At 35.7% G+C, this 25,495-nt stretch overlaps 1 protein-coding gene across 1 annotated transcript in view; it reads left to right on the top strand.

The window, feature by feature from the left end:
* LOC127813151 (uncharacterized) overlaps window positions 1-25,495 on the top strand; it is a 38,759-nt gene that overhangs the window by 8,912 nt on the left and 4,352 nt on the right. Inside the window, exons 4-5 of the mRNA XM_052353955.1 lie at window positions 9,910-10,052; window positions 14,738-14,846. Of these exons, the coding sequence (XP_052209915.1) occupies window positions 9,910-10,052; window positions 14,738-14,846 (252 nt within the window). The remainder of the gene's footprint in view (window positions 1-9,909; window positions 10,053-14,737; window positions 14,847-25,495) is intronic.

The raw sequence follows: 25,495 nt of genomic DNA, 5'->3' as shown, positions 1-25,495 counted from the left end.
TTACTCGAGTAATGTAAAACATTACTCAACTAACTTTTTCATGATACTTTGTAACCTTAATTTCTTATTGTAATTACTAAACTAATAAACTTTAATACTCGAGTAATGTCCTCAAATGAAGGCTAAGTTAGATTTCCATAGACAATACTTGATTAACATATGATCCATTGTTTGATACTTGATTAAGTTTTCAACCTTCTTGATTTCTCAGTAAAATACTCAAGTAATACTCCTCAATACTTGAGCAAGACTTTGTCTTCATAACATTTATCTCAGAATTTGCCTATACTCGAGTACATGATAGGGATATTTTTCTATTTTGATTTTAAAAATAAGACCTAGATTAGATTTTATCTTCTTCTGTTTTGATTTATTATAGTTGTTTAGATAATATAATTTTATTTGATTTAGGGATTAAATAGAGTTATATTTGATTTTAGAGATTATAATCATATTTTGATTAGTTGTTATCTTTTAATTGCCTATAAATAGGAAACATGATGTAACCTTTTATTCAGCTTTGGATGATTGAATAATATTATAACAGCCCTCTCCCGAATAATTCCGCTAGCATAGAAAATTAGAAAGGAGGTCGTTAAAAGCATAGGTACAAACAAGTCTCAATTTAAAACATCCATTTAGGAATTCAGAAGAACTTTGCCATAGAAGATCATATACATTCCTTTGAAGTTCAACATTCTTTAACAACTCCATAGGGCTAGGGCGCCCATACATTACAAGGGCCAAGAATGAAAATTTACAATATAAGCTAATCTATCTTTGCCCTCAAAATACCCCAAGATCTTTCGGTTGGGAGAGCCCTGTACACGCCTATAATCATGCCCTGCTCGGACCAACCCCGTCCTTGGGCTTACCTTTATCTGGAATGATGACAAAGAAGAAAAGGGTGACCCACAAGGCTAAGTAAGTAAACAATATGTAGCAAGCAGTGAATGAGAAGGAATTAAGGCATGGATGATTACTATAACATGGAATAAAGCTTCATCATAATAATTCCTACATATTATTTCATCATGCCTCGTGTTCACCCTTTCTATATGCCAATGCAATGCTTAGTAGTATCATAAATTGTGGACCATTGTCCACCCAAGCTCTAGTCTTATACTAGGCGCGCCTTGTGAGTCAAAGCTCCCACAGTAGACAAAAGTCTACCGGCTTGTTAGGATATCCTCTTTCTCACATGCATAAAATGCCATGCATATGCCAAACATCACATGCCACAAGTGTTGATTAATCCCAAAATAAACATTCAATATCATTATTGGAATTACTCATTACACCATGTACAACTTAACCATTCACATTTGAAATCATTTATAACGTAAACTCTAACCATCCCACATAATATATTTTCCCCCACCCTCCAAGTATAGCAATTAAGATCATGTGTGGATGAATCATCTTATTAAAGACCCATATGGAGAATTGGAGGGGACTATAAGCATCAAAAGAAAGAATAAATCACCAAGGGTATCAATCGATTGACAAATGAAAGGGATTTGTTGATAGCTAGAATCCAAAATAAACCATTGGTCGACAGATGAAAGGGATTTGTCGACTGCCTGTGTCCGAAACAAACCAACGGTTGATAGATTACCCTCAATCTGTCGACCGATAGAACCCGATACAAGTATCGGTCGACAGATGAGAAAAACCTATCGACCGACAGAATGGCAAATCAAGATCGGTCAACAGAATACAAAACTCCAAGCAGTCGACAGGTATAACCAAGCCGGTCGACAGATCTCAACGAAAAAATTAAGATTGAAGCGAAAATGCATGCAAGAAGTCCAAATTCTTGTACACCATTAAACTTTAACAAACAACTCATCATTGCTTAAAAACATGGAGTGAACCAAGACTCCATTCGGGCGTTTAAATGTTTATTCAAGATTTCAAGGATATCTATACGAAATACAAACAAACGGCTAACATTCTCTATGACAATAAGGTAGGAATTCAAGGATCAAAAGCCCACGAATGGACCGTTTAGACATCACATCAAAAGGAAAATCGAGTTATGCAATTGTAGAGGAAATGGTGACACAATGGCTTTCATAAGAATCAACGAAAAGAACTTTGCTATATCGAAAAGGAGAGTAGGAACTTGCCTTTTGATGGAACCAAGAGAAACTTGCTGCTCCAAATCTGGAAGTCCACATTTCAAGCCAAGAAGAGATGGAAGAAAGAAATGGAGAAGAGGAAGAGAAGGAAAAGCTGGCCGATCGGGAAAGGAGGGAAGAGAGAAAGGGGACAACGAAAAAGAGTAGGTATGGGGGGAGGAATGGGCTGCCAACAGCTCTCCAACCACCCCCCTTGGCTAATTACCATCTTGCCCTTCTCACTAACACACACACACACTCCTCATTAAACCCCTTTTGGTCATTTGCCTCCTTTTCTTTTCTTTTCCATTTTTTTTTACTTAATAACACACAGAAAATTATTTATATAAATACCCATTTATGAAATTCCCATTTTACCCTTAGCTTTATCACACCCAACATATAAGATAAACCCTCTTTAGTCATTCCACCATTTTGTTTTCATTTAATTAAAACACTTAATTCTTTACACACATGGGCTCAAGCCCACATCAATAGCCAACCTATCCTTAGGCTGAATGAGTTAACTCAACTTGGCCCAAACCCAATTCTTTTAACTTTCAACCTTTAGCCCAAATCTAATTTAGCCCACTACTTAGGACTCTTCAATTCATTGCTAAGGTCCATGCCTTAATTTCTTGACATGAAACTCAATTCATTTGTTGTCTCATTAATCACAATATTTCTAGCACTTAATTCTCAATGCTAATTTATCACACGTAATAGATTATAATTTAAATAAAACTCTGGACCCATTGACGGGTTGTTACAAATATGATTTCTCCATCTTGAATCTCTCTCTCTCTCTCTCTCTCTTTCTCTCTCTCGGCTTCTTCTCTTCTCCAGCTTCTTCTTCTTAATCTCTTATCTTCATACTGTCCTGCATCAAATTTGGTATCAGAGCAAAACTCAATTCTGAATTTTCATCAGCTTCAATAAGTTATACATCACCGAACCATCATTGTCATCAGCACACAACAATGGCCGCACAACAACATTCCTTCATCAACAGACACACACAGCCCTTGAAAGCCACATTCACGTTAGCAATGGCATAGAATCGCAATCCTCATCACTAAGCCATCAAGCCATGGAAGTAGCAAGTTTATCTTACTTTGAGCAAGTTGGTGATGACAACAATGCTCAACTACTAATGACACGAGTCCATATTCACAAAACTCGAGGGTGAGTTATCCTCCACCTAGGGAGAATGATAGGATATTATTTTGATTTTAAAGATAAGATTTAGATTAGGTTTTATCTTGTTCAATTTTTGATTTATCATGGTTGTTTAGATAATTGAACTTTATTTGGTCTAGGGATTAGATAGAGTTATGTTTGATTTTAGAGATTATAATCATATTTTGATTAGCTGTTATCTTTAGATAGGCTATCTTTTATTTAACTTTGATGGTTGAATAATATGATTTCCCCTTCTTGAGTTTCTCTCTCTCTCTTTGCTTTTCCTTCTTGCTTCTTCTTCTTGGCTTCTTCTCTTCTCCAGCCTCTTCTTCTTAATCTCTTGTCTTCCTACTATCTCGCATCAGGTCAAAATTCTTAGTTAAATCAAAATGTAGTACTTAGTTTTCTGTGATGTTCCATTCCCTAGCATTACTCTCAATGTGGAATAATATTCTTAACTTGAAAAAACATGCTGTTTATAATGCAAGATTGTATAGATTTGAGGGTTCATTCTTAGGTTTTCTAAGAACTTCAAATTTACATGGCATGATTAGATATCGACATCTACCCATGGATAAAGCAAAGCTAAAAGTAAAATATAAAAATAGAAGAATAAAAATAACATAATGGAAAAGGGTTAAGCTAGAGCCAACTTTTCATAGAATTCAACAATTTGAAGATTGAAGTCACTGGCTATGGATCTAGAGGGGGAAACAGGTGCACATTGTTTGCTTGCAAGTTGTGGAATTTATAGTTGAAATCTTGTTTCTTTGGATATATGAGACATTTGCCATGGTTTCAGTCATATTATGTTTAGACACATAAACATGTCACATCATGAGTGTTGGAGGATTGATAAAATGGCGAAGAATAACTACATTGTTGTTGGATTGTTAATGTTGTCATGCATCATTGTTGTAACTGCAAGTGGATTGAACAGTTTGTTTGGAGAAAGAGAACATTGATATTGCCTAAGAAGCAAGGATATGAAATGACACAACACGATTTGAACAGGCTTGCATGGTATACATAAAAAAACACATTGAAAATAGAAAATAACACATCAAGGGCACATCAACCAACAAAAGACATCCCAAGTGCATGAGGCTTGCCCCCTTATGAGGATAAGAGAAAGGGTTGTCTTTGTATGAAGCTGTACCCTTGCTTTGTAAAGAGGTTATTTCATCAACTCAAATCCATGAGCTTCATTACTGGTGTTGACAAGGATCACCCTCAAGGACACATCAGATAATAAATGAAATATTTATATGTAGACATGAAAACTACACTCTCTATGAAAATGAACTAAATAACTGAAATATTTTATACATATACATGAAAACTACACACTATGAAAAGGAACTAAGTGTGTTAAAAGTCATCCTATATTTTAGAAAAATATTATCATATAAAGTTTTTGTAGAAATCCTCTTTTTGGGAGAATAATACGTTGTATTTATTTCCTTGGGAATGCCACAAATATATACACAATGGATCCTATACTTTGTAGGACTAGATTACAACAACCTTAAATACAAACAAATCTAATAAAAAATAACTAAGAAAGATAAGATGTATCAGCAATATAAATCAAGATAAATCACGGAGAATAAATTAGTTGATAATGAGCTCAGCAGCTCGGCCCTCTATCAACTCGACAGCTCGACTTCCATCAGCTTGGCAGTTCGGCCTAATAGCTTCCGATCTATACTCCCCCTCAAGCTGGGCTGAATATATTATTCAAGCCAAGCTTGGTGCTTAGCTCATCAAATACTCTTCTTTGTAATGACTTAGTTATAATATCTACAACTTGGCTGTTTGTAGAAGTGTAGCTTAGCTGAAAAATTCCTTCTTCTAATTTCTCTTTGATGAAGTGCTTGTCAATTTCTACATGTTTTGTTCGATCATGGTTGACATAATCTTTGGCCATACTGATAGCCTATTGGTTGTCACATAATACTAGTATTGGTTGTGCCATAGTCACCTGTAACTCTTGTAGCAACCTTTTTAGCTACATACCCTTACAGAACCCATGCGCCATAGCTCTAAACTCAGCTTTTGCGCTACTCCTTGAAACCACTGATTGCTTCTTACTGCACCAAGTAACTAAATTTTTCCAAACAAATGAGCAATATCCTGAAGTTAACCTTCTATCAGAAATTGAATCTGCCCAATTAGCATCACTGTAGATTTTCACCCCTCTGTTCGCTGTTTTCTTAAACATTAGCCCTTTTCTTGGAGTCAACTTTAGATATTTCAGAATCCGATATACAGCCTCTTAAGTGTCTTTCTCTAGGATCATTCATGAATTGGCTTACTACACTTACAGGAAAACCTATATCTAGTCTAGTACGTGACAAGTATATAAGTTTTCCCACCAATCTTTGATATCTCCCTTTATCCACTGGAGCCCTTTCGTTACCAACATCCAGTTTTGAAGTGGTTTCCATTGGTGTATCAGCTGGTTTGCATCCCAACATACCTATTTCAGTAAGAAGATCTAGGGTATATTTTCGTTGAGAAACTAAAATTCCTTCTTTGGACCTTGCTACTACCATGCCTAGGAAGTATCTTAGGCTTCCTAGATCTTTGATTTCAAATTCTCTCACTAGGACTTCTTTAAGATCCTTGATTTCAGAAATATTATCTCTTGTAACAATTATATCATCAACATACACAATAAGAATGGATATTTTACCTTTTAAAGAATGCTTGATGAATAATGTATGGTCTGCCTGACATTGGTTATATCCATACTTCTTGACTGCCTTTGTAAATTTCTCGAACCAAGCTCTGGGAGACTGTTTGAGCCCATAAAGAGATCTTCTTAGTTTGCATACCTTGTTTCTTGTGAGGTTAGTTTCAAATCTGTAAGGAATTTCCATATATACTTCTGCTTCGAGGTCTCCATTTAGAAAAGCTTTCTTCACATCTAATTGGTAAAGTGGCCAATCCAGGTTTACAGCTAGGGATAGCAAAATTGGTAGTATTCAATTTTGCCACCGAAGCAAAAGTTTCTTGGTAATCTATACCATAAGATTGAGTGAACCCTTTTGCAACTAGGCGGGCCTTAAACCTATCAATTCTTCCATCTTCTTTGTATTTGATTGTAAATACCCATTTGCAGCCCACATGATGTTTTCCATGGGGTGATTCTGTAATCTCCCAAGTCTCATTCTTTTCCAAGGCCTTTATTTCCTCGAGAACTGCCTCCTTCTATTTAGGATGTTGGAAGGCCTCCAAAATAGTTCTAGGAACCTGCACCTTACTGATATTTGGTACAAATGTTCTGAAATTAGATGAGAGACTTTTGTAAGAAATGTAATTGTGAATGGAATGTTGAGTGCATGATCGTACTCCCTTTCTCAATGCTATAGGCTAATTTAAATCTTCATCCATAGTTGAAATTTTAGAATTCTCACTAGCAGTCATGGTATTCTCCTTCTGTAAAAATTCTAGATCCGGGTTCGGATCAGACTCTTGATCAATCCTAGGACATGCCGGTGTCCCACTTTCTTTTTGTTTAGACTTTTTTCTAGAATAAACTTGGAGTTCATGAGGATAAGAAGGATTATGACCAATAGGAGGTGAACTGGAAGAAGACTGATCTACTTCTTACTCCTCAGATTGAAGGTTGGGAGGAGAAGACAGATTTGTAGGGTTTGCAGGTGGCTGAATTTCAGGCTACTGTTGGTATTCCCAAAACTGATATTCTCGAGGATTGTTTGGTGTATTTTTCTCCTGAATATCAGATTTGGGATAATAGGGCTAGTCTTCAAAAAATGTTACATCCATTGAGGTGAAGAATCTTAAGACTTGGAGAGTAATATTTGTAACCTCTTTGGTGGGGAGAGTAGCCAAGAAATATACATTTGATGGACTTTGGGTCAAGTTTGCTCTGAAATTGAGGGTGAATGTGAACAAACGAGGTGCAACCAAAAATCTTGAGAGGAAGTTGAGAAAAAAACCGGGTGTGGGGTAAAGAAGCAAGGAGAAGTTGACTTGGAGTGCAATGTTTGAGGATTTGTGAGGGCATTCTATTTATAAGATAGGTGGTCGTAAAAATAGTCTCACCCCAAAAATATTTAGGAACATGGGTGGAGAACAATAAGGATCTGGCCACTTTCAATAGGTGTCTATTCTTGCATTCTGCAACCCCGTTTTGTTGGGGTGTATCTACACAAGAACTTTGATGAATGATGCCTTGTTGTGATAGATAAGTGCCTAGAATGGTATTGAAGTATTCTTTGGCATTATCTGTTCTTAGAACTTGAATTTTAGTATTAAATTGCCTTTGCACCATGGAATGGAAGGTTTAACAAATGTGGCCAGCTTCAGACTTTTCTTTCATGAGAAAGACCCAAGTAAGACGGGTATGGTCATTAATAAAAGAAATAAACCACCAAGTCTCGGCAACATTTTTGACTCTAGAAGGCCCCCCCACATCACTATGGATCAAAGAAAACGGATAGGATGGAGTGTAAATTTGACTAGGATAATTAGTCCAAACATGCTTAGAATATTGATAAATTTCACATTGAAACGTGTGTAAATCTAAATTCTTGAATAAAGAGGGGAACAATTTTTGAAGGTAAGCAAAGTTTGGATGTCCTAATCTATAGTGCCACAACATAGTTGGACTCTTATTTGAATGAAAAATAGAGAAACAAACAGGTGGAACAGAGTATCAATTGCTGGAATTTACTTCAGTTTTTGAATCAGTTCTTTTAAGAACGTAGAGCCTCGAACATGCCTCAGCATTGCCAATCATCTTTCCCGTAGTCCGATCCTGAAATTTGCACACATCTTTTGAGAATTTTGCAACACAATCCATATCAATAGTGAGTTTACTAATAGATAAGAGGTTGCAGTATAGCTTAGGCACAAAAAGTACGGCATGTAGCGTGAAACTGATAGACAACTCAACCGATCCAATACCTGCCACCTTTGATAATGAGCTATTGGCAATCCTTACCTTCCAAACTTTGTCACGTGGCTGAAAATTGGTTAACAGTGCACTATTTCCAGTCATGTGGTTAGAAGCTCCCGAGTCAACAATCCATAGAGTAGATAGCTTACTTTTAGCGGTAAAAACATGTAGAGGGTTACCTTTGTGGGCTATAGAACCTGTTGCTATTGTAGAGGCTTGAAGCTGTGTTTTAGCAAAAGTATTTTGCACCCACTCCATATGTTCTTTGTTGAATAAGCTCGGATTTAAGGCAATAGCAGTGTCTTCGGTGGTTGTTAGGTTACCCCTACTCCACCTTTCACGTGCTGGTTTCCAATCTGAAGGCTTGCCATGGATATCTCAGCATGTATCCTTTGTGTGACTGGTCTTGTGACAATGGTCACACCAAGGACGACCCTTCTTTTGCTTGATATTTGTTGGGTTGCCTCCTCTGGTAAATAGGGCAAAGTGTTCTAGACTTGGATTTGAAGGCTTTAATATCAGTTTCAGCCTACTTTCTTCTCTACGAACCTTAGCAAACGCCTCCCTGATACTTGGTAAATGTTTTGTGCCAACAATCTTACCTCTCATGCCATCTAGATTTTTATTTAAACTAACCAGGAACTTATACAGCCGCTTCTTCTCCACTATTTTCTTGTATTGTGCTGAATCTTCAGTGCACTTCCATTGAATAGTGTCACACTTATCCAATTGAAGCCAAAACTTATTCAAGGAATTGAAGTATTGAGTGACTTGAGACTCACCTTGCCTTAGATCATCGAGAATACTCTCTATCTCAAGCAACTCAGAGGTATTCTCAATATGGGAGTAGGCTTCCCTAGTAGCCTCCCAAATTTCTTGTGCTATGTCGTATAACAAGAAATTATCACTTGTCTCATTGTTTATTGAATTAATCAGCCAAGACATCACCATGTTGTTCTCGGCCTTCTAGATCCGGTGCTGTGATTCCTTCTCCTTCGGTTTGCTGGCAGTTCTGGTTAGATAATCATCTTTTCCTTTTCCACATATAAACATCATCACCGATTGTGACCATTGAATTTAGTTTTGGCCTTTCAGTTTATGACTGGTGATAGTAAACAAATTGCTGTTATCCATGTTTACAGAATTAGTGGTTTGGAAAGGAATAATCTCGGATGTCTGGCTACCTTTGCCGGCCATGATGTAAGTCGATCAGGTCCGGCGGCTATAAAAGGGATGGATTAGTGGGGCGGCGGATAAAGGCTAGGGTTAACAAAGAGAAGGGAGAAAAGAATTCTGCTCTGATACTATGCAGAAATCCTCTTTTTGGAAGAATAATATACTGTATTTATTCCCTTGGGAATGCCACAAATATATACACAATGGATCCTAAGAATTCTTCTAGATTTTAGAGATTAGATTCCTACTTTGTAGGACTAGATTACAACAACCTTAAATGCAAACAAATCTAGTAAAAAATAACTAAGATAAGATGTAACAACAATATAAATCAAGATAAATCACGAAGGGTAAATTAGCAGATAACGAGCTCGACAGCTCGGCCCTCTATCATCTCTTGTATTGCAATTAATATGTATTGCATAATTTTGTTCTATATAGCTGTAATGTAATAAGTAATCCATAGCTTGAGTAGGTCAATTGATCTATATCTAACAGGTACATCTTTATGGCACTTCCCTTGGAGGATTATTAGCACAACTTTTTGCCCAACACCGTCCTCGACGTGTTAAGTCATTGGTGCTCTCAAATTCATTTTTGGAGACACGGAATTTTGCAGCTGCAATGCCATGGGCTCCGGTGTGAGTTTTTGCATCTTTTAATGTGAACGAGATGGAGATTGATAAATTGCTTTTCCAGCTGGTGATCAAATGTCTGTTTAAATCTTTTTTGTTGATTATTCAGTTATTCTTTCTAATATATTTTCTTGTTCTTTGTAGTATTACTTACTTCTTGGCATCCTCTTATAATATATAGCTAATTTCAGTTCATTGTGTTACTAAAAAATCATTCACATAAAAGGATTTTGTTCTGTCATAATGATTACACAGAATTCTCATCGACCAAAAAAAGATAACAGAGACTTCTCCAGAACTAAACAATCTAATTGATGTAAGAAATATGTTTCCTCACATAACATCTCTTAGTTATCAACCTTACTTGTACTTTTTCATTGTGAGTGTTAGGTATGGTTTTCTGTAACATGTTTTGACATTTGAAAACTTCAAGATACTGAATAAATTCTTAAAAGTGATGTTAAGTTTCACTTTCTTGGTAGATCTTTGTAACTTCATTGTGGAATCTTTGCATTGAAGGACTCAAAAATCGATGGAGGTTACCTCTTCTGCGGATTGTCATAATCTGTTAGAAATTAAATCTGATCCTGTGTGGTATAGTAGGAATGCTGGATTGACTGTGACTTCCCTAATAGACCAAAGGGCATCTTTAAAAACCCAAAATAGTTCTGTAATTTATTACCTTCATAATCCCTCCACCCAGATTTTGCTGCTGCCATATATTTCATTCACCTCTGAGTACACATTCAGTTAATGATTTGAACAGCAATGATTTTCACCATGTTCTTATCTTTGAACAAGTAGAGGATTTGCAGGAATCTATGTTACGTGGAATTGGTATAAATATTGGGTGCAGATGTGCATTAGAATAATTGGATGTGCATCCAGAAGTTGGATACAGGAAAATGGCATGTTAGGAAAGCTTAAATAGAATGTGGTAAAATATTTTAAAATAAAATGATATTATTGTTAGCATTACTTCTAATTAAACTAAACTTCAAGGGTCTCTTATTGATATTGGAGTTTGAAAATTTTCTATTCTTTTTATCAAGTTTGAACTTTTTTTTTTTTTTCTGGTTAAATATGATTAAAAAAAATTAGTGGATCCATCCATAGTTATTGGGTTCCCTCCTAGCCTTTGTAACCACAATCTGGATCACACGTTCCCAATCACGGTTCAATTTGCATCCCGAGATAGCAAGGAATGCGTTCTGAATCCCCAAGAATGGGGATCCCAAGCAGTGCATGAGTTTAGTTAATAGTGTGTTTGGAAACCTCAAGCTCTAAAATTGGAATTTCAATTCCAAAGTTTTAATGAATTCATGTGTTTGGAACAAAAAACAAAGGCGGGAATGAGAATTCAACCAAAGTTGGTTGAAATTGTTATAGGTCCCACTTATTTATTTTATTTCCACAAATATCCTTCCCCATCTATTTATATTACTAGAGTTTTTTCTTTATCTTCTCCTTCTCCATCTTTTTTATGCCAATTTTCTCATTGTAAGATAACCAAGAGTCGCATCTAAGTACTATAGTTTTAAAACATTTTTTTAAAAAGTACTATAGGTTTCAAACTATTTATAAAACCACTAAATTTTTTTTCAACTTAGCATCCATGTAAATCCACATCAACATGAAAAGTTTAACATGGAATTGACTACCACGAGTAGCGAGTTTCAAAGGGACTCGCTCCTCCTAGGAGCGAGATTCCTTGTTCTTCACAGGAGCAAGTCCCTTTGTAACTTGCTATTTGCAGTAGCAAGTTCCACACTAAAATTTCTCACTAATGTGGATTCACAATTTCACATAGATCTTGAGTTGGAAAAAATTGTAGTATGCTCATAAATAGTTTAAAACCTATAGTATTTTGTTAAATAAGTTTTAAAATTGTTGAATTTTTGTAAAAGAATTCTCTAAGGTATACATGAAGACAACCATATTCTTTATCTGTAATGCAATTTGAATTTATTTAGTGTTTGATTTTTATATTTTATTATTGTCAGTGTTATGGCATTATCAATAAGTTTAGCTTTGTTTCAAATTTGTTATTCATTCTGATCTTTTCTGAGGTCTGATAATGGTGGCATTATGATGTTATCTATTAGAATGAACATATTATACAAACTCGTCATAAATGATGAATTAATAAAGAACATAAACTTGAGTTAAAAAATTAAAATCATTGTGATTTATTTTTTAGAGAACATTTTAAAAATTAAAATCAAAGTTATTTATTTTTTAGAGAACATTTTAAAATTAGAGTTATTGTTTAATATTGTATATTAACTTTGTACTTTGAGTTGTTAAGGATAATATGGTCAAACTATTTTGTTAATTCCATTTCCAACTTGATCCAAACATAAGAAGTGGAAGTAATTAAAATTCTAATTCAACTGGAATTGGTTCCGAAGGGGGCCAATTAAAAAAACTAGGAAAGAAAATTGAAGTTAGAATAATTTTTGAAGAAAAATAGATAAAAAAATAAAGCTTGCCTACCTCACTTTCATGTGTATTCTATTGCATTTTGAGTCGTATTCAAATTTAACTTCATTTCCATAGCATTCTTCATTCCGTAAGTTATAGAAGACCATAGAAAAGAAACGGCAAAACGAAACAAAACAAATGAACTTCTATAAGAGCAAAGTATCAGTCCAACTAATTTTGACTTAAGTGCAACTTTAAAATGTTGCATGACCCAAGATAACTAACCAAGGAAGCCCACCCTCTCCTTACCACAAAACTAGCACACTAACATGCCCTGCACTTGTTCTCATACCACGACCCAAAACGTACTGCGTTCCTAATAAATATTGATCCATCTATCCAATTTGGATATAGGTGGCTAACAAATATACACTCCATGCCCTTGCTTTTTATCAGATCAGATCAGATCAGGTATACAAGCACAGGCAGGAGCAAAGATCTTCTCTACGTTCTTATCTTTATTTACCCCATTTTCTAGGGTTAGTCAACCAACTTGCCAAAATTAACTTATGATAATGAGTTTTGGCAAAACCTAATAACAAAATTACCATCATGCTGTAGGTTACTTTGCAATTAGTGGGCTAAGTTTGTTCTATGGTTAGTGGATGCCACTAAGCATGAAATATATCTACATTTCAGCATTCACCTTTACACACAATGGAGATACCTTTCTAGCAACTCAACTAGGTTTGTTTTTCCAGTCAGATGGCACTTTGATGGGCAGGTAGCTAAACTACAATATTTCTATTTTAGAGTAAATTTCCACATTAATTGGCATAATAATTAGAAGATATTTGGTAATTGGGTCAGTAGTTTTTCCACTTTAACTTATTCTTATCTCTCCATTCCCTTGGTGTCCTGGATTGTATATGATCATCATTGTGCCATAGGTGAAAACGTTAATATCATTATACCCTCTCATCAATAAATTTTTAGAATCTTTAAGCCTCCATCATGAGTCAAGTATGTTTGGTTTATATGTGTGTACCGGCCTTCTTTATGTTTGGCAATTTACGATGTTTAATTTCCCCAATAGTTTATATTGACACACTCTTTCTAAAGATATGATGATTTATGTTATTTGACAAATGCCCCATGCACATAAAAGTTAGCTCTTGAAGAATTCACATATCTCCTACAGAGTATGTTTCATTTTGGGCGCTGTACTTGGACTTCTCAAAAATGTGATATGTGCTGGGCACACCAAACTACATTTTGTAACTTTCTATTATTACTTTTATGTTTGAACACATTTAAGACATGCGATGGATGTGTGCCGGCTCATGGGTTGGGCATAGGGATGGCAATTTATTACTTGTCAGGACCCTACCTTGGGTTAGGGTCAATCCCCATTGTTAGCTTTTGATTATTGTTCCTTGAGTCAATTTGAATGTGGACAGTGCGGGGATGATAGTTATGTATCCCTCCCTCCTTGCCTGGCTTATTATGTAAATTAACTTTATGGACTTATTATAAACTTTAATTGTGTTCATATTATAGTTCATTGTTAGCTTTTGATTATTGTTCGTTTAAGATGAATAGGCTTAAGGATAGGTTTGAGGATTCATGTTTCCCATATGGTTCTGGGATGATGAGATTTATAATTTAGTCTGCTGGTTATTGGCAGGATATGGGGCATTGGGGTTAGCAACAAGGTGAGCAAAACCCAATCTTGCCCTGCCCCATTCCTAGTTGGACTGGGACAAGCAAATGTATGCACCACCTGAGACAGTCGGGTTTTTAATAGAATATTTAGAATTTTTTTGGGTAAAATATACGAATACAATAACTTTTTTGGTAAATAATATAAAACATAATCGAGCTCCATTGCAACTACCACCAATGTAGTTACTTTTTTATTTAATTTTTATTTTTAAGTTGATTTGTGTATCATTATTATGGATTTAATAGTATCTTATGTTGGCCTAGTTGTATTTTTCAATATTTTTTTTAATAAATTCATTACATAAAATTGAATGATATCTTCATATTGGGTCAGTGCTACTTTTTCAATTTTTTAAGAGTTTTATGGTTATGATGATCTCGTGAGTTTGGTCATGTCCCTTCTTTACCAAGTATTTTTTTTTCCTTCCAAATTGTGATATCCCATACCATTTGTTATCCATTTCTTTACATATACCTGTTTTGATGCTTCTAAGCATATCTATCAAAACTTCAAATGTTAACTTCTTGTATTTTGGCTGCAGTGTTGGTTGGGCCCCTTCTTTTCTTCTCAAGCGATATGTCTTAATGGGGATAAAGGATGGTCCACATGAACCATTTATTGCTGATTCTGTAGATTTTGTTGTTTCCCAGGTTAAGTCTTTAAAACCCAAGTAATCTGTCAGATGTAAGAAAATCCTAAGCAAGCTGCCATAGTCTTGCTGACACATTTGTGTGGTACCTAGTTATATTAGAAGGGAAAAATCCTACTTCATACTTACAGATTATGCACAAAATGGTTATCTTCAAATTATAAGTAAATGGTATACATTATGTTGATCATGATCCCTCTAGTTATCCTATGTAAAAATATTTAGACTACCTCATGGGAACTAATGGTGTTTACATGCTGGCTTTGAGCTTCAATGTTAACTGTGTTTGTGAGTAGAATCTTGATTCTGTTTGTAAGAAATTTTACATTGAAGGTTGGTTAATATTTAATGCTCTTAATGTAATACTCATTTCTGGAGCTTTAGTCACATTTATATAAGGTTGCGTTTGGATGAAGGGATTTTAAATAATGTCATTTGAAGTTCAGAATTTGAAATGACATTATTTGAAATTTTAAGTGTTTGAATGTGTAGAATAATCCACGGAAGTATGGAATGATATACAAATCACGGAAGTATGGAATGATATCCATAGAAGTATGGAATGGGCTTTCTAAAATCGGACTTGATGCTATCCTCCATATTTAGAAAGCTGTTCAGTTTTAGAGATTTCCTAATTTTGTGTTGTATCTTTTGTTTTCTTGTACAATGTATAGATTATGTTCCCATCTGTTTGTAGTTTCCTAAAAGCTGTAGTGTCCTAATCTATAGTTTCCTAAAGTTGTAGTCCTCTTCCCTATTAATAGGGAATGTAATCCCGTGCATATTGATATGAGAATATAGAGATTTTTCCACTGTTCTCCTCCTATTTTCTACATGGTATCAGAGCCTTTTATGATTGTCTGCTGTTTTCTTGTTAGCCTTCATTGCTGACCTCTGTTCTTCCTACTGTTTCTTGTTTGCCTTCATCACCATCACCTTGCTGATTTGGCCTTCATTGCCATTCTTAGGCTCTTTCTCAATCAGTTACCATTGCCGATAATTGGCCTTGCTTTCTGTGTCGTTGCCATTTTTCTTCCGGCTTGCCATCTCCTTTCTTCCCTATTCTTCCTGAACAACCATGCTTTTTGATCATGGCATGGAGGGATCAGCTATGGTGACTAATAAGGTGCAAGGGACATGGATGAAGCTTCTGCAAGGCAGAGAGCAGTCCTCATCAAAGCATGCAAAGGAGGGGCTTTGGTGTTCGTATTGGCAAAAAGCCTAGACATACAAGAGATACATGCTTCAAATTGTATGGTAAGGAGATAGTACTAAGCAAACTTGGAGGTTTCAAGAACTTGTAGCCAAAGAATCAGGGAAGAGCCTATCTCTCCATTAAAGAAACAAAGGAAAAAACTAGAAAGGCCGACTCTATAGCCTCCTCAGACCTAGGAGAATTGATTGCAGAAGAGATTGAGAAGCTGAAACCTTTCCTTAAAACTCTCCAAGGTGAATGTTCCTTAACTCAAGCAGGTATGTGTCTTAATTTTGAGCTTTCACTTGCCTCATATATAGCTAGGGATGAACTATGGATTTTAGATTCTAGATCAATTGACCACATCTTACCTAATTTGAAATTTTTTGAAACCTATGAACCAATAACTAGCTCCAGAAAAATCATTGTTGCTACTAGCCAATTTATTCCTATAGTTGGGCAAGGAAATGTCCGTTTGAACCCATCTTTACCTGCCCAACATGTCCTGTATGTACCAAGCCTTTCCACCAATCTACTTTCTGCTGACAAGCTTACTCGAAGCCTTAATTGCAATGTGAATTTCTCACCTTATGGTTGTGTATTTCAGGATCTAACAATAGGGAAGATGATTGGTGTTGCTAAGGCATTGAATGGGTTGTACTACCTACAAAGAAGCAGAAAGCTACCTGCAGGAGACCATTCCAGCCTTACTCACTCCTCTCCTCTATTCACTTCGATGTATGGCTTTAGCATTTTAGATTAGGGCACCCACCTTTTACTTTATTAAAGACCATGTTCCCAAATCTATTTAAAGGTGTTGATGTCAATTCCTTTCACTATGATGTGTGTCATCTATCTAAACACCATCGAGTACCTTATGCTATTAGCAATAAACTTTCTTTTTTTCCTTTCTCCTCAGTACATTCTGATATATGGGGGCCTTCTAGAGTTCCCAACTATTCTAGAGCTAAGTGGTTTGTATAATTTATTGATAACTGCACTAGGATGATATGGGTATATTTACTCAAAGACAAAGCAACCATTAGCACCATCCTACCCTTGTTTCATAGGATGATTTTTACTCAATTTGGGGTCTTTATAAAAAAAATTCAAAACTGATAATGCAAGAGACTATTTTAATCACCACCTTAATCACTTTTTCCAACAAGAGAGAATTATTCATGAATTCTCGTGTTGAAACCCCTCAGCAAAATGGAGTTGTTGAGAGGAAGATGAGGCATCTCTTAAATGTTGCTAGCGCACTCTTGCATCAACATTCAATTCCTAAATCTTTTTGGGGTGAGGTAGTGCTGACCGCAACCTACTTAATCAATAGTGTTCCCTCAAGAGTCTTAAACCAACTTACCCCATTTCAGTGTCTTTCTTCCTACTTCCTAGAAATTGATCTTCATACCTCCTTTTCTCTTAAGGTATTCGGGTGTGTAGCTTTTGTTCATGTCTCTAAACATCATAGGGATAAGTTTGATTCCCGAGCCCTCAAATGTGTCTTTTTGGGGTATTCTCCTACCCAAAAAGGGTACAAGTGCTACCACGCTTCTACTCAAAATTATTGTGTCTAAGGATGTCACCTTTGTGGAGAATCAGTCTTTTTTCTAGTCTTCTACTTCTAGTCCTAAGGGGGAGGTTACACCTATTGGTGATCTTGATTTACCTATCATGGAAGTGTCTCAGCCATATCAACCACATTCTCCTCCTAATCTCTCAACTTTACCTACTTCTTCTAATTCAAAGACAACAGAAATAGGAGACCAACAAACATCTCCTGATTCTCCCTCCTCTGTTCAGACCAAAATGTCTCCTGTTAGGTTCAAGGGCTCACTGTTCGTATACAAAAGGAAGGAACAACCCAATTCATGTGCTAAGCAGGGGCCATCATCTATTCCTTAGTCAGGTTTGGAATTGACTCAACCCTCTAATGATTCTCAATCCATTAATTGTTCTAATCCTATACCTTCTAATTTGGATATGCCAATTGCTATTAGAAAATGGGTAAGAGCTGAACACAACACCCTATTATCCAATTCATTTCTCATCACAAGTTGTCCCGAAATCGCAAGAGTTTTCTGACCTCTCTTGATTCCATAGCTATTCCTAAAACTGTAGAAGAGGCATTACAAGATCAGAATTGGGTACAAGCTATGCATGAGAAGAGAGGGCTTTGGAAAAGAATAAAACTTGGGAAATAGTGCCTAAACTAAAGGAGGTTCAACCGGTAGGGTGCATATGGGTGTTCAATGTGAAATATAATGCTGATGGAATATTGGAAAGGTACAAAGCCTGATTGGTAGCCAAGGGCTACACTCAAACTTACGGTATAGATTATTTGAAAACTTTTAACCCGTGGCTAAGATGACTACAATAAGGATTCTACTCTCTTTGGCTAGCTGTTATGGCTGGGAATTGATGCAGTTAGATGTTAAAAATGCCTTCCTGCATGGAGACTTAGAGGAAGAGGTTTTTATGGAACCCTCGCTAGGATTTACTAGTGGAGTTGATGCAGGTTATGTTTGCAGATTAAAGCTAACCCTTTATGAGCTAAAACAGTCTCCAAGGGCTTGGTTTGATCGATTCTCAAGAGCTATGAAAGAAATGGGGTATTGGCAAAGCAGAGGGGATCACGCTATTCATCAAACATTCCAAGAAAGGTACTCTAACAGCCTTACTTATGTGTGTAGATGACATAATTGTCACTGGAAATAACTGTGGTGAACGAAAGTTACTAAAGGAGCATTTGGCCCGTGTGTTTGATATCAAGGACCTTGGCAGACTTAGGTACTTCTTGGGGATAGAGGTTGCCTACTCTAAGGAAGGTATATTTTTAATATACCCCCCAAAAAATACACCATGGATCTGTTGGAAGAGACTGGAATGCTTGGTGGCAGAGCAACTAGCACACCTTTGGAACCTAACTTGAAGTTAGGTCACAGTGACAGTCCAGTGATTAATTAGGGGAGATACCAAAGGTTAGTAGATAGATTAATTTATCTTTCTCACACCCAGCTTGACATAGTATTTGCTATCAGCCTTGTGAGTCAATTCATGCATCATCCTACTGAAGAACACATGCTAGCTGTTAGAAGAATTTTGTGTTATCTTAAAGTAACTCTAGGAAAGGGTTTATTATTCAAATTAGGGAAGGAACTGGAGGTCTTAGGCTACATTGATGTTGATTATGGAGGCTCCCTTATGGATAAAAGGTGTTTTTGGAAGGAAATTTGGTGTTTTGGAAGAGTAAAAAACAGGGTGTAGTAGCCAGGTCTAGTGTTGAGGCAGAGTTTCAAGCAATGGCATTTGGCTTTATGTGAGTTACTTTGGTTGAAGATTGTGCTGGATGATCTAAAGGTTTCTATTAATGGTCCTATGCAATTACTTTGTGACAATTAATCAACAATTAACATTGCACATAATCTGGTGTAACATGATCGCACTAAACATGTTGAAATTGATCGTTACTTTATCAAGGAAAAGATAGAAGCTAAAGTGATTTGTATACCTTTTGTCTCTTCAAAAAACCAGCTAGCTGATTTACTAACAAAATGATTGCCTATCAAAAGATTTGAAGAACTTACGAGGAAGTTATTAATGATGGATATTTATTCACTAGTTTGAGGGGGAGTGTTGAATAATCCATAAAAGTATGGAATGATATCCAAATCACGGAAGTATGGAATGAGCTTTCTAAAATCAGCCCTAATACTATCCTCCATATTTAGAAAGCTGTTGAGTTTTAGAGATTTCCTAATTTTATGTTGTATCTTTTGTTTCCTTGTACAATGTATTGTTTGTAATTTCCTAAAAGCTGTAGTTTCCTAATCTATAGTTTCCTAAAGTTGTAGGCCTTTTCCCTAATAATAGGGTGCATATTGATATGAGAATATAGAGATTTTTTGACTGTTCTTCTCTTATTTTCTACAGAATGACTATTATATATGAGATTTAGAATTTAATTATTTTAATGTTAAAAAAAAGTGAAAAAATTAAAATAAAACAAAAATATATGCTTAAATATTTTTCACATCCCATTAAAAAAATATTTCACATATATATGTGCATATATGTATCATATATACTTATGCGAATATGTTGAAACATACTTGCATTCATATTATACCTGTTTATGTATGTACTCTAGATATTTGTATACATAAGTACATATGCAAACATATGTAAGTATATGTATATATATACCTATATATGTATATATGTGTTTAAATAGTACTTATATATAAATAACACGTATACGTGTATATATATATATAGGAGTTATATATATATGTACATATATATTAACATATATAGATATTTTATATACAGGCATGCACATACTGTATATGTATGTATGCTTATGTATACATATATGTACATATGAGCGTACATGTGTACATACATGTAAATATTTTAACAAATATACGAACATATATAAGTATTTTTTATTAATAAATAAAAATAAAATATTTTAAAATTAATTGTAATCATTTATCTAAAAAATATTAATGTGTAGTCGAATCTTTTAGTCAAATTGCATCTCTCTTTGGGAGTCATTTCAAATCCAAATCCCTTCCAAAATTTTATATCCAAACATGGGATTTGGGATTTGAAATCCCACATCCCAAATGATGTGGACAAATGACCCCATCTAAACACAACCTAATAGAATTCTACAAGGATGTCAAAATATACTTCCAGTTGCATTAAATAATTCTATCAGCTAGTATTTTGTTCCTTTTGATAGTGGTTTAGAGCATGTATTATGTGCTAACTAGAACATCATGAGACAATTAACTTAAGATTCTTTAAGAATTTTTTGAAGTTGCCCCTTCCCTCTGCTTTATACGGGCAATCACTGTCATAAATCATGCATTAACCATTGATATTTCTTTTGTTTACTCCAGACTTGCAATTTTCACACGTGGTTGAATATTTCAATTAAAATTCCTTTCAGTTGCAAATTCCACTATTTCTCATAGTAGAAAGGATGTAGAACATCCACTAATTTGCTGGTTTTGGGGGGGGAAGAAATGTCTGTCCCTAATCACCAAATGGTGTGCCAGCTAAGCTGTAATAAAATTGCATTCCGAGATCAAAACTCTAAGCTTTCTTTCATTATTTAAACTCATATTTGATTGATTTCCATTTATCTATTTCTTGTATAGACAAGAATTTCCACTATCAGCGAACACAAGTTTGAAGAGGAATGAAGGAAGCCATCACATTTTTTGACGGTTGAAGCACATATTGATTAAGTGATTGCGCTCTGTTTAATTGTTGATGAGTCATATTATTTGTAGACTGTTATGTTGTTATTCGGTTATGCTGTATTAGTTATTTTCAGCTTGTTATATAAACACTAGTTGTGCTGTCATTTGTAAGCTTTGATTCATTTTTGATAATTGAAAGCTCTCTCTCTCTCTCTCTCGCATTTCCTTTCCTTTTTCATGCCCTAGATTTCATTACATGGTATCAGAGCCACTACCGCTCTACTTTGATAGCGTTCAATCCAACAATTAATTCCTCCTCTTCTCTACCACCTTGATCTTCCTCTTCTCTATCATCTGCATCGCAGCATGATTTTGCAAGACAGCCAAAGCTTTAGCTTCATTCCAATTAAACTCGACTCCAGCAATTACATCTTCTAGAAGGCTTAGATCCTTGCTATAGTTGGAGCTTTCGATTTAATGTCCTTTCTAAATAAGTCGACATCTCCACTGAAGTATGTGCTAGATTCAGAAGTAGGAGAAGCTGGATCTCAGATCACGAATCATGACTATCTAAATTGGATAAGCTCAAATCAACTTCTACTAGGTTGGTTGTTCTCCACAATCAATAAGGACATTCTTGCGCATGTAATTCATTGCGAATCATCTGCTGAGGTATGGAATTCTCTAGAGTCTTTATTCAAGGCAAGCTATAGCCAAGTCCTTCCATCTAAAACAACAATTACGCGCAATTAAAAAAGAATCACTCTCAATGAATGATTACATACTGAAGATAAAAACCATTGGCCATGCTTTAGGAGCAATTGGTGAATCGTTGAATGATAAAGAAATCCTACTTGCAATTTTAAATGGCTTGGATCAAGAATATGAAACTGTTGTTAGTTTGATTACATACCAGATGGACGATTTTGACTTAGAGAAAGTACAATATCTATTGTTGATGCATGAACAGAGAATTATTGCTAAGAATTTGCCAATCTCATTGACCAATTTGAATCGTTTATGACCTCTCCTATGTCTGCAAATGTAGTCTTACGAAATGCTGGTGGTTTTGGTAACACTAATGAAAATAGAGGTGGCTATACATCTAGAGGTGGTGGTTATGGTGGTCATGGGAATCGAGGTGGTGGTAGAGGTCGAGGTAGAGCCTTTGGTCGGAAGGTTTATTGCCAATTATGTGGCAAACTAGGGCACTTTGCTGATAGGTGTTATCACCGGTATGATAGAAATTTTCAGAGAACTAATTCGAATCAAAGCTTTAATAGATCCAATGGAGTTGTTTAGATTGATCCTAAAGCTTACATGGCTTCCCTTAGTGAGTCTAATGGGCCTTACATGAGTGAGATAGGTTTAGTTCAAGGAGCTTCCTATGGCAATTTTTCTTCTTTAACTGAAAACCTACCTCAATCTTCTTTGGCAGATCCATCGCAGTTTGTTGATTCTGGTGCCACGAATCACATTATCTCCCAACTTAACAATCTCTTGCTGCATGCTCCCTACAATGGTGCAGACAAAGTAACTATTGGAAATGGTAAGAATTTACCGATCTCTAATGTTGGTATTAGTCATGTTTACACTCAAACTCATCCTAAATCAATTTTTTCCTTGCCTAATATTCATGTACCAAGCATGACTAAAAATTTACTTAGTGTGTTACAATTTACTCGTGATCACAATGTTGTTGCTGAATTTTATGCTGATTCTTGTTTGATAAAAGGACAAGAGTTCAGGGCAGGTGTTACTCCGGGGACAACTTAAGGATGGACTCTATCGATGGATTCTAGCATTTGTTCATGCTGCTTGTAGCTCTTCTATTCATCCTATCAAGTAGCCTGTTAAGCCTTTTTCTTCTAGACCTGATTTGTATTTCAACCAATATAATAAACAGAATTTGTCGTTGAATACTTGTAACAGACAGTCTTCATTTGGTCATGAGCTGTCAATTATTGCAAATGTAGCTCAAAATCAGAATGTTTGCCAACAATGGCATGCTCAGTTAGGTCATCCCTCATCAAATGTACTAAAAAGTGTCTTGAATAAAATTCAAATTCCTTTTTCAAGGTCTGAACTTTCTTTTTGTGACTCTTGTAAAATGGGTAAATTGCATCAGTTTCATTTTGCTAATTGTCCAATCAAATGCACAAAACTATTTGAATTGATATCTTCTGATTTATGGGGACCCTCACCAGTTGTGTCGGCTGAAGGATATAGATATTATATTGTGTTTGTGGATGCATATACACTTTATACTTGGCTATATCCATTGAAGCTTAAATCTGATGCCCTATCAACCTTTATTGTTTTTCACAAATTTGTTAAACTTCAATTTCAAGCTAAATTGAAAGCCATTTTAAAGCCTTTTTTCCCTACCTTTGTAGCCATGGGATACAACCTTGCTTTACATGTCCTTATACCCACCAACAAAATGGGGTGGTTGAGAGAAAACACAGACGTATTGCGAAAATGGGTTTAACTCTATTAACTCATGCAAACATGCCTTTGAAATTCTAGGTAGAGGCTTTTCTTACTGCTGTTCACACTATCAATTTGTTGCCTACATCTCCTCTCAAGTTAACTACCCCGTTTGATCTACTGTATCATCAGCTGCCTAATTAGCAATACTTCCAACCTTTTGGATGTGCTTGTTTTCCCTATCTTAAACCCTACAACAAGCACAAATTTGATTTTCATTCCACCAAATGTGTATTCATTGGATATAGCCAAACTCAAGCTGGTTACAAGTGTTTGCATCCATCGGGTAAGGTGTATGTTTTGAGACATGTTCAATTCAATCCTAATGAGTTTCCATTTGCTTTTTTGTTTCATTCTCGTTCATTTCAATCAGATACTGTTGGGATGTCGACTAATGGGGTATCAACTTCTTTCTTCTAGTCTTTTCCTTCTCCTTGTTCTTGAGTAACACCACCTTTAGCTCCTATTAGAACTTCCTCTAATTCTCCTTTTGTTCAACCCTCTAATCCTTTATCTCCTACACATTTTCCTTTTGTTCAGCCATCTAATCCTCCATCTCCTACACCTAAAAAGCTCGTCTCCAAACCTCTTACTGTACCAGCATCCTCTATTCATCCAATGGTTACAAGATCTAAGTCTAAACAATTAGTGACCTCTTTATCTCATGTTTTAGTGAGTTCTTTAGAGCCAAACTCAGTTCGTGAAGCTCTTATAGACTCATGATGGGTCAAAGCCATGGAAGAGGAGTTTTCAGCTTTGCAACACACACATACATGGGATCTTGTCCCATTCTCTCCTGATATGAATTTGATTGGTTGTAAGTGGGTTTTCCGGGTCAAGTATAATTCTAATGGGACTGTTCTTAGACACAAGGCCAAGCTTGTTGCTAAAGGCTTTTTTCAAAATCCGGGTGTAGATTATACAAACACCTTTAGTCCCGTAGTCAAGGCTTCTACCATTCATGTTTGTTAACCTAGATCTCACCCTTATCTATGATCACTCAAACACACCAAGCGATTACACACATTTACCCCACCATCAAGTTTTTCCTTATCAGCATAGTCCTTCTTCCTCTTAGGACAATGCCGCTTAATGTGACCCTCTTGTTGACAATAATAACATTTAATTGTCCCTTTTCCATTCCTAGATTTAAATCTTGATTTACCTTTGTTCTTAAAGTCTTTCTTAGGATTTCTAGACCTTGTTGTTAATGCATCTGCTAGAGATGATTTACTATCCATCTTTATTCTCAAATCTTTAGAATTTAATGCCCCTATTACATCTTCTAAAGATAGTTTATCCCTACCATGCTAGAGAATATCTACAAAATTCTCATAGGTCTTAGGTAAAGAGTATAGGAGAACTAGGGCTTTGTCTTCTTCATCATATTTAACATCTATGTTTTCTAGGTCTAAACACAGCTTTTTAAAATCATCTAAATGATCCTGGAGTTTCTGGTTTTCATGCATCTTAAAATTAAAAAAACTTGGCCTTGAGAAATAACTGGCTGGAGAGGGTCTTCTTGAGATATAAATCTTCCAACATCTTCTAGATTTCTGTCGTAGACTTCAGTCTTGATACTTCCCTGAGCACTTTATCTCCAAGGCTCAGAATAAGAAGGCTATAGGCCTTCTTCTTGATTTGTATCCGTGCCTCATTCTGTTCTATGGTTAGAACTTGAAGTTCTTTCCCGGTTGATTCTCCCTTGGCTGTTTCTTCTTGTTCCAGCGCTTCCTCCGAACCGAG

This window comes from Diospyros lotus, chromosome 11 (assembly GCF_014633365.1).
Source record: "Diospyros lotus cultivar Yz01 chromosome 11, ASM1463336v1, whole genome shotgun sequence".
Classification (NCBI taxonomy): domain Eukaryota; kingdom Viridiplantae; phylum Streptophyta; class Magnoliopsida; order Ericales; family Ebenaceae; genus Diospyros; species Diospyros lotus.
The sequence above is the reverse complement of the archived record's forward strand: the minus strand, read 5'-3'. Positions and strand labels throughout refer to the sequence as shown.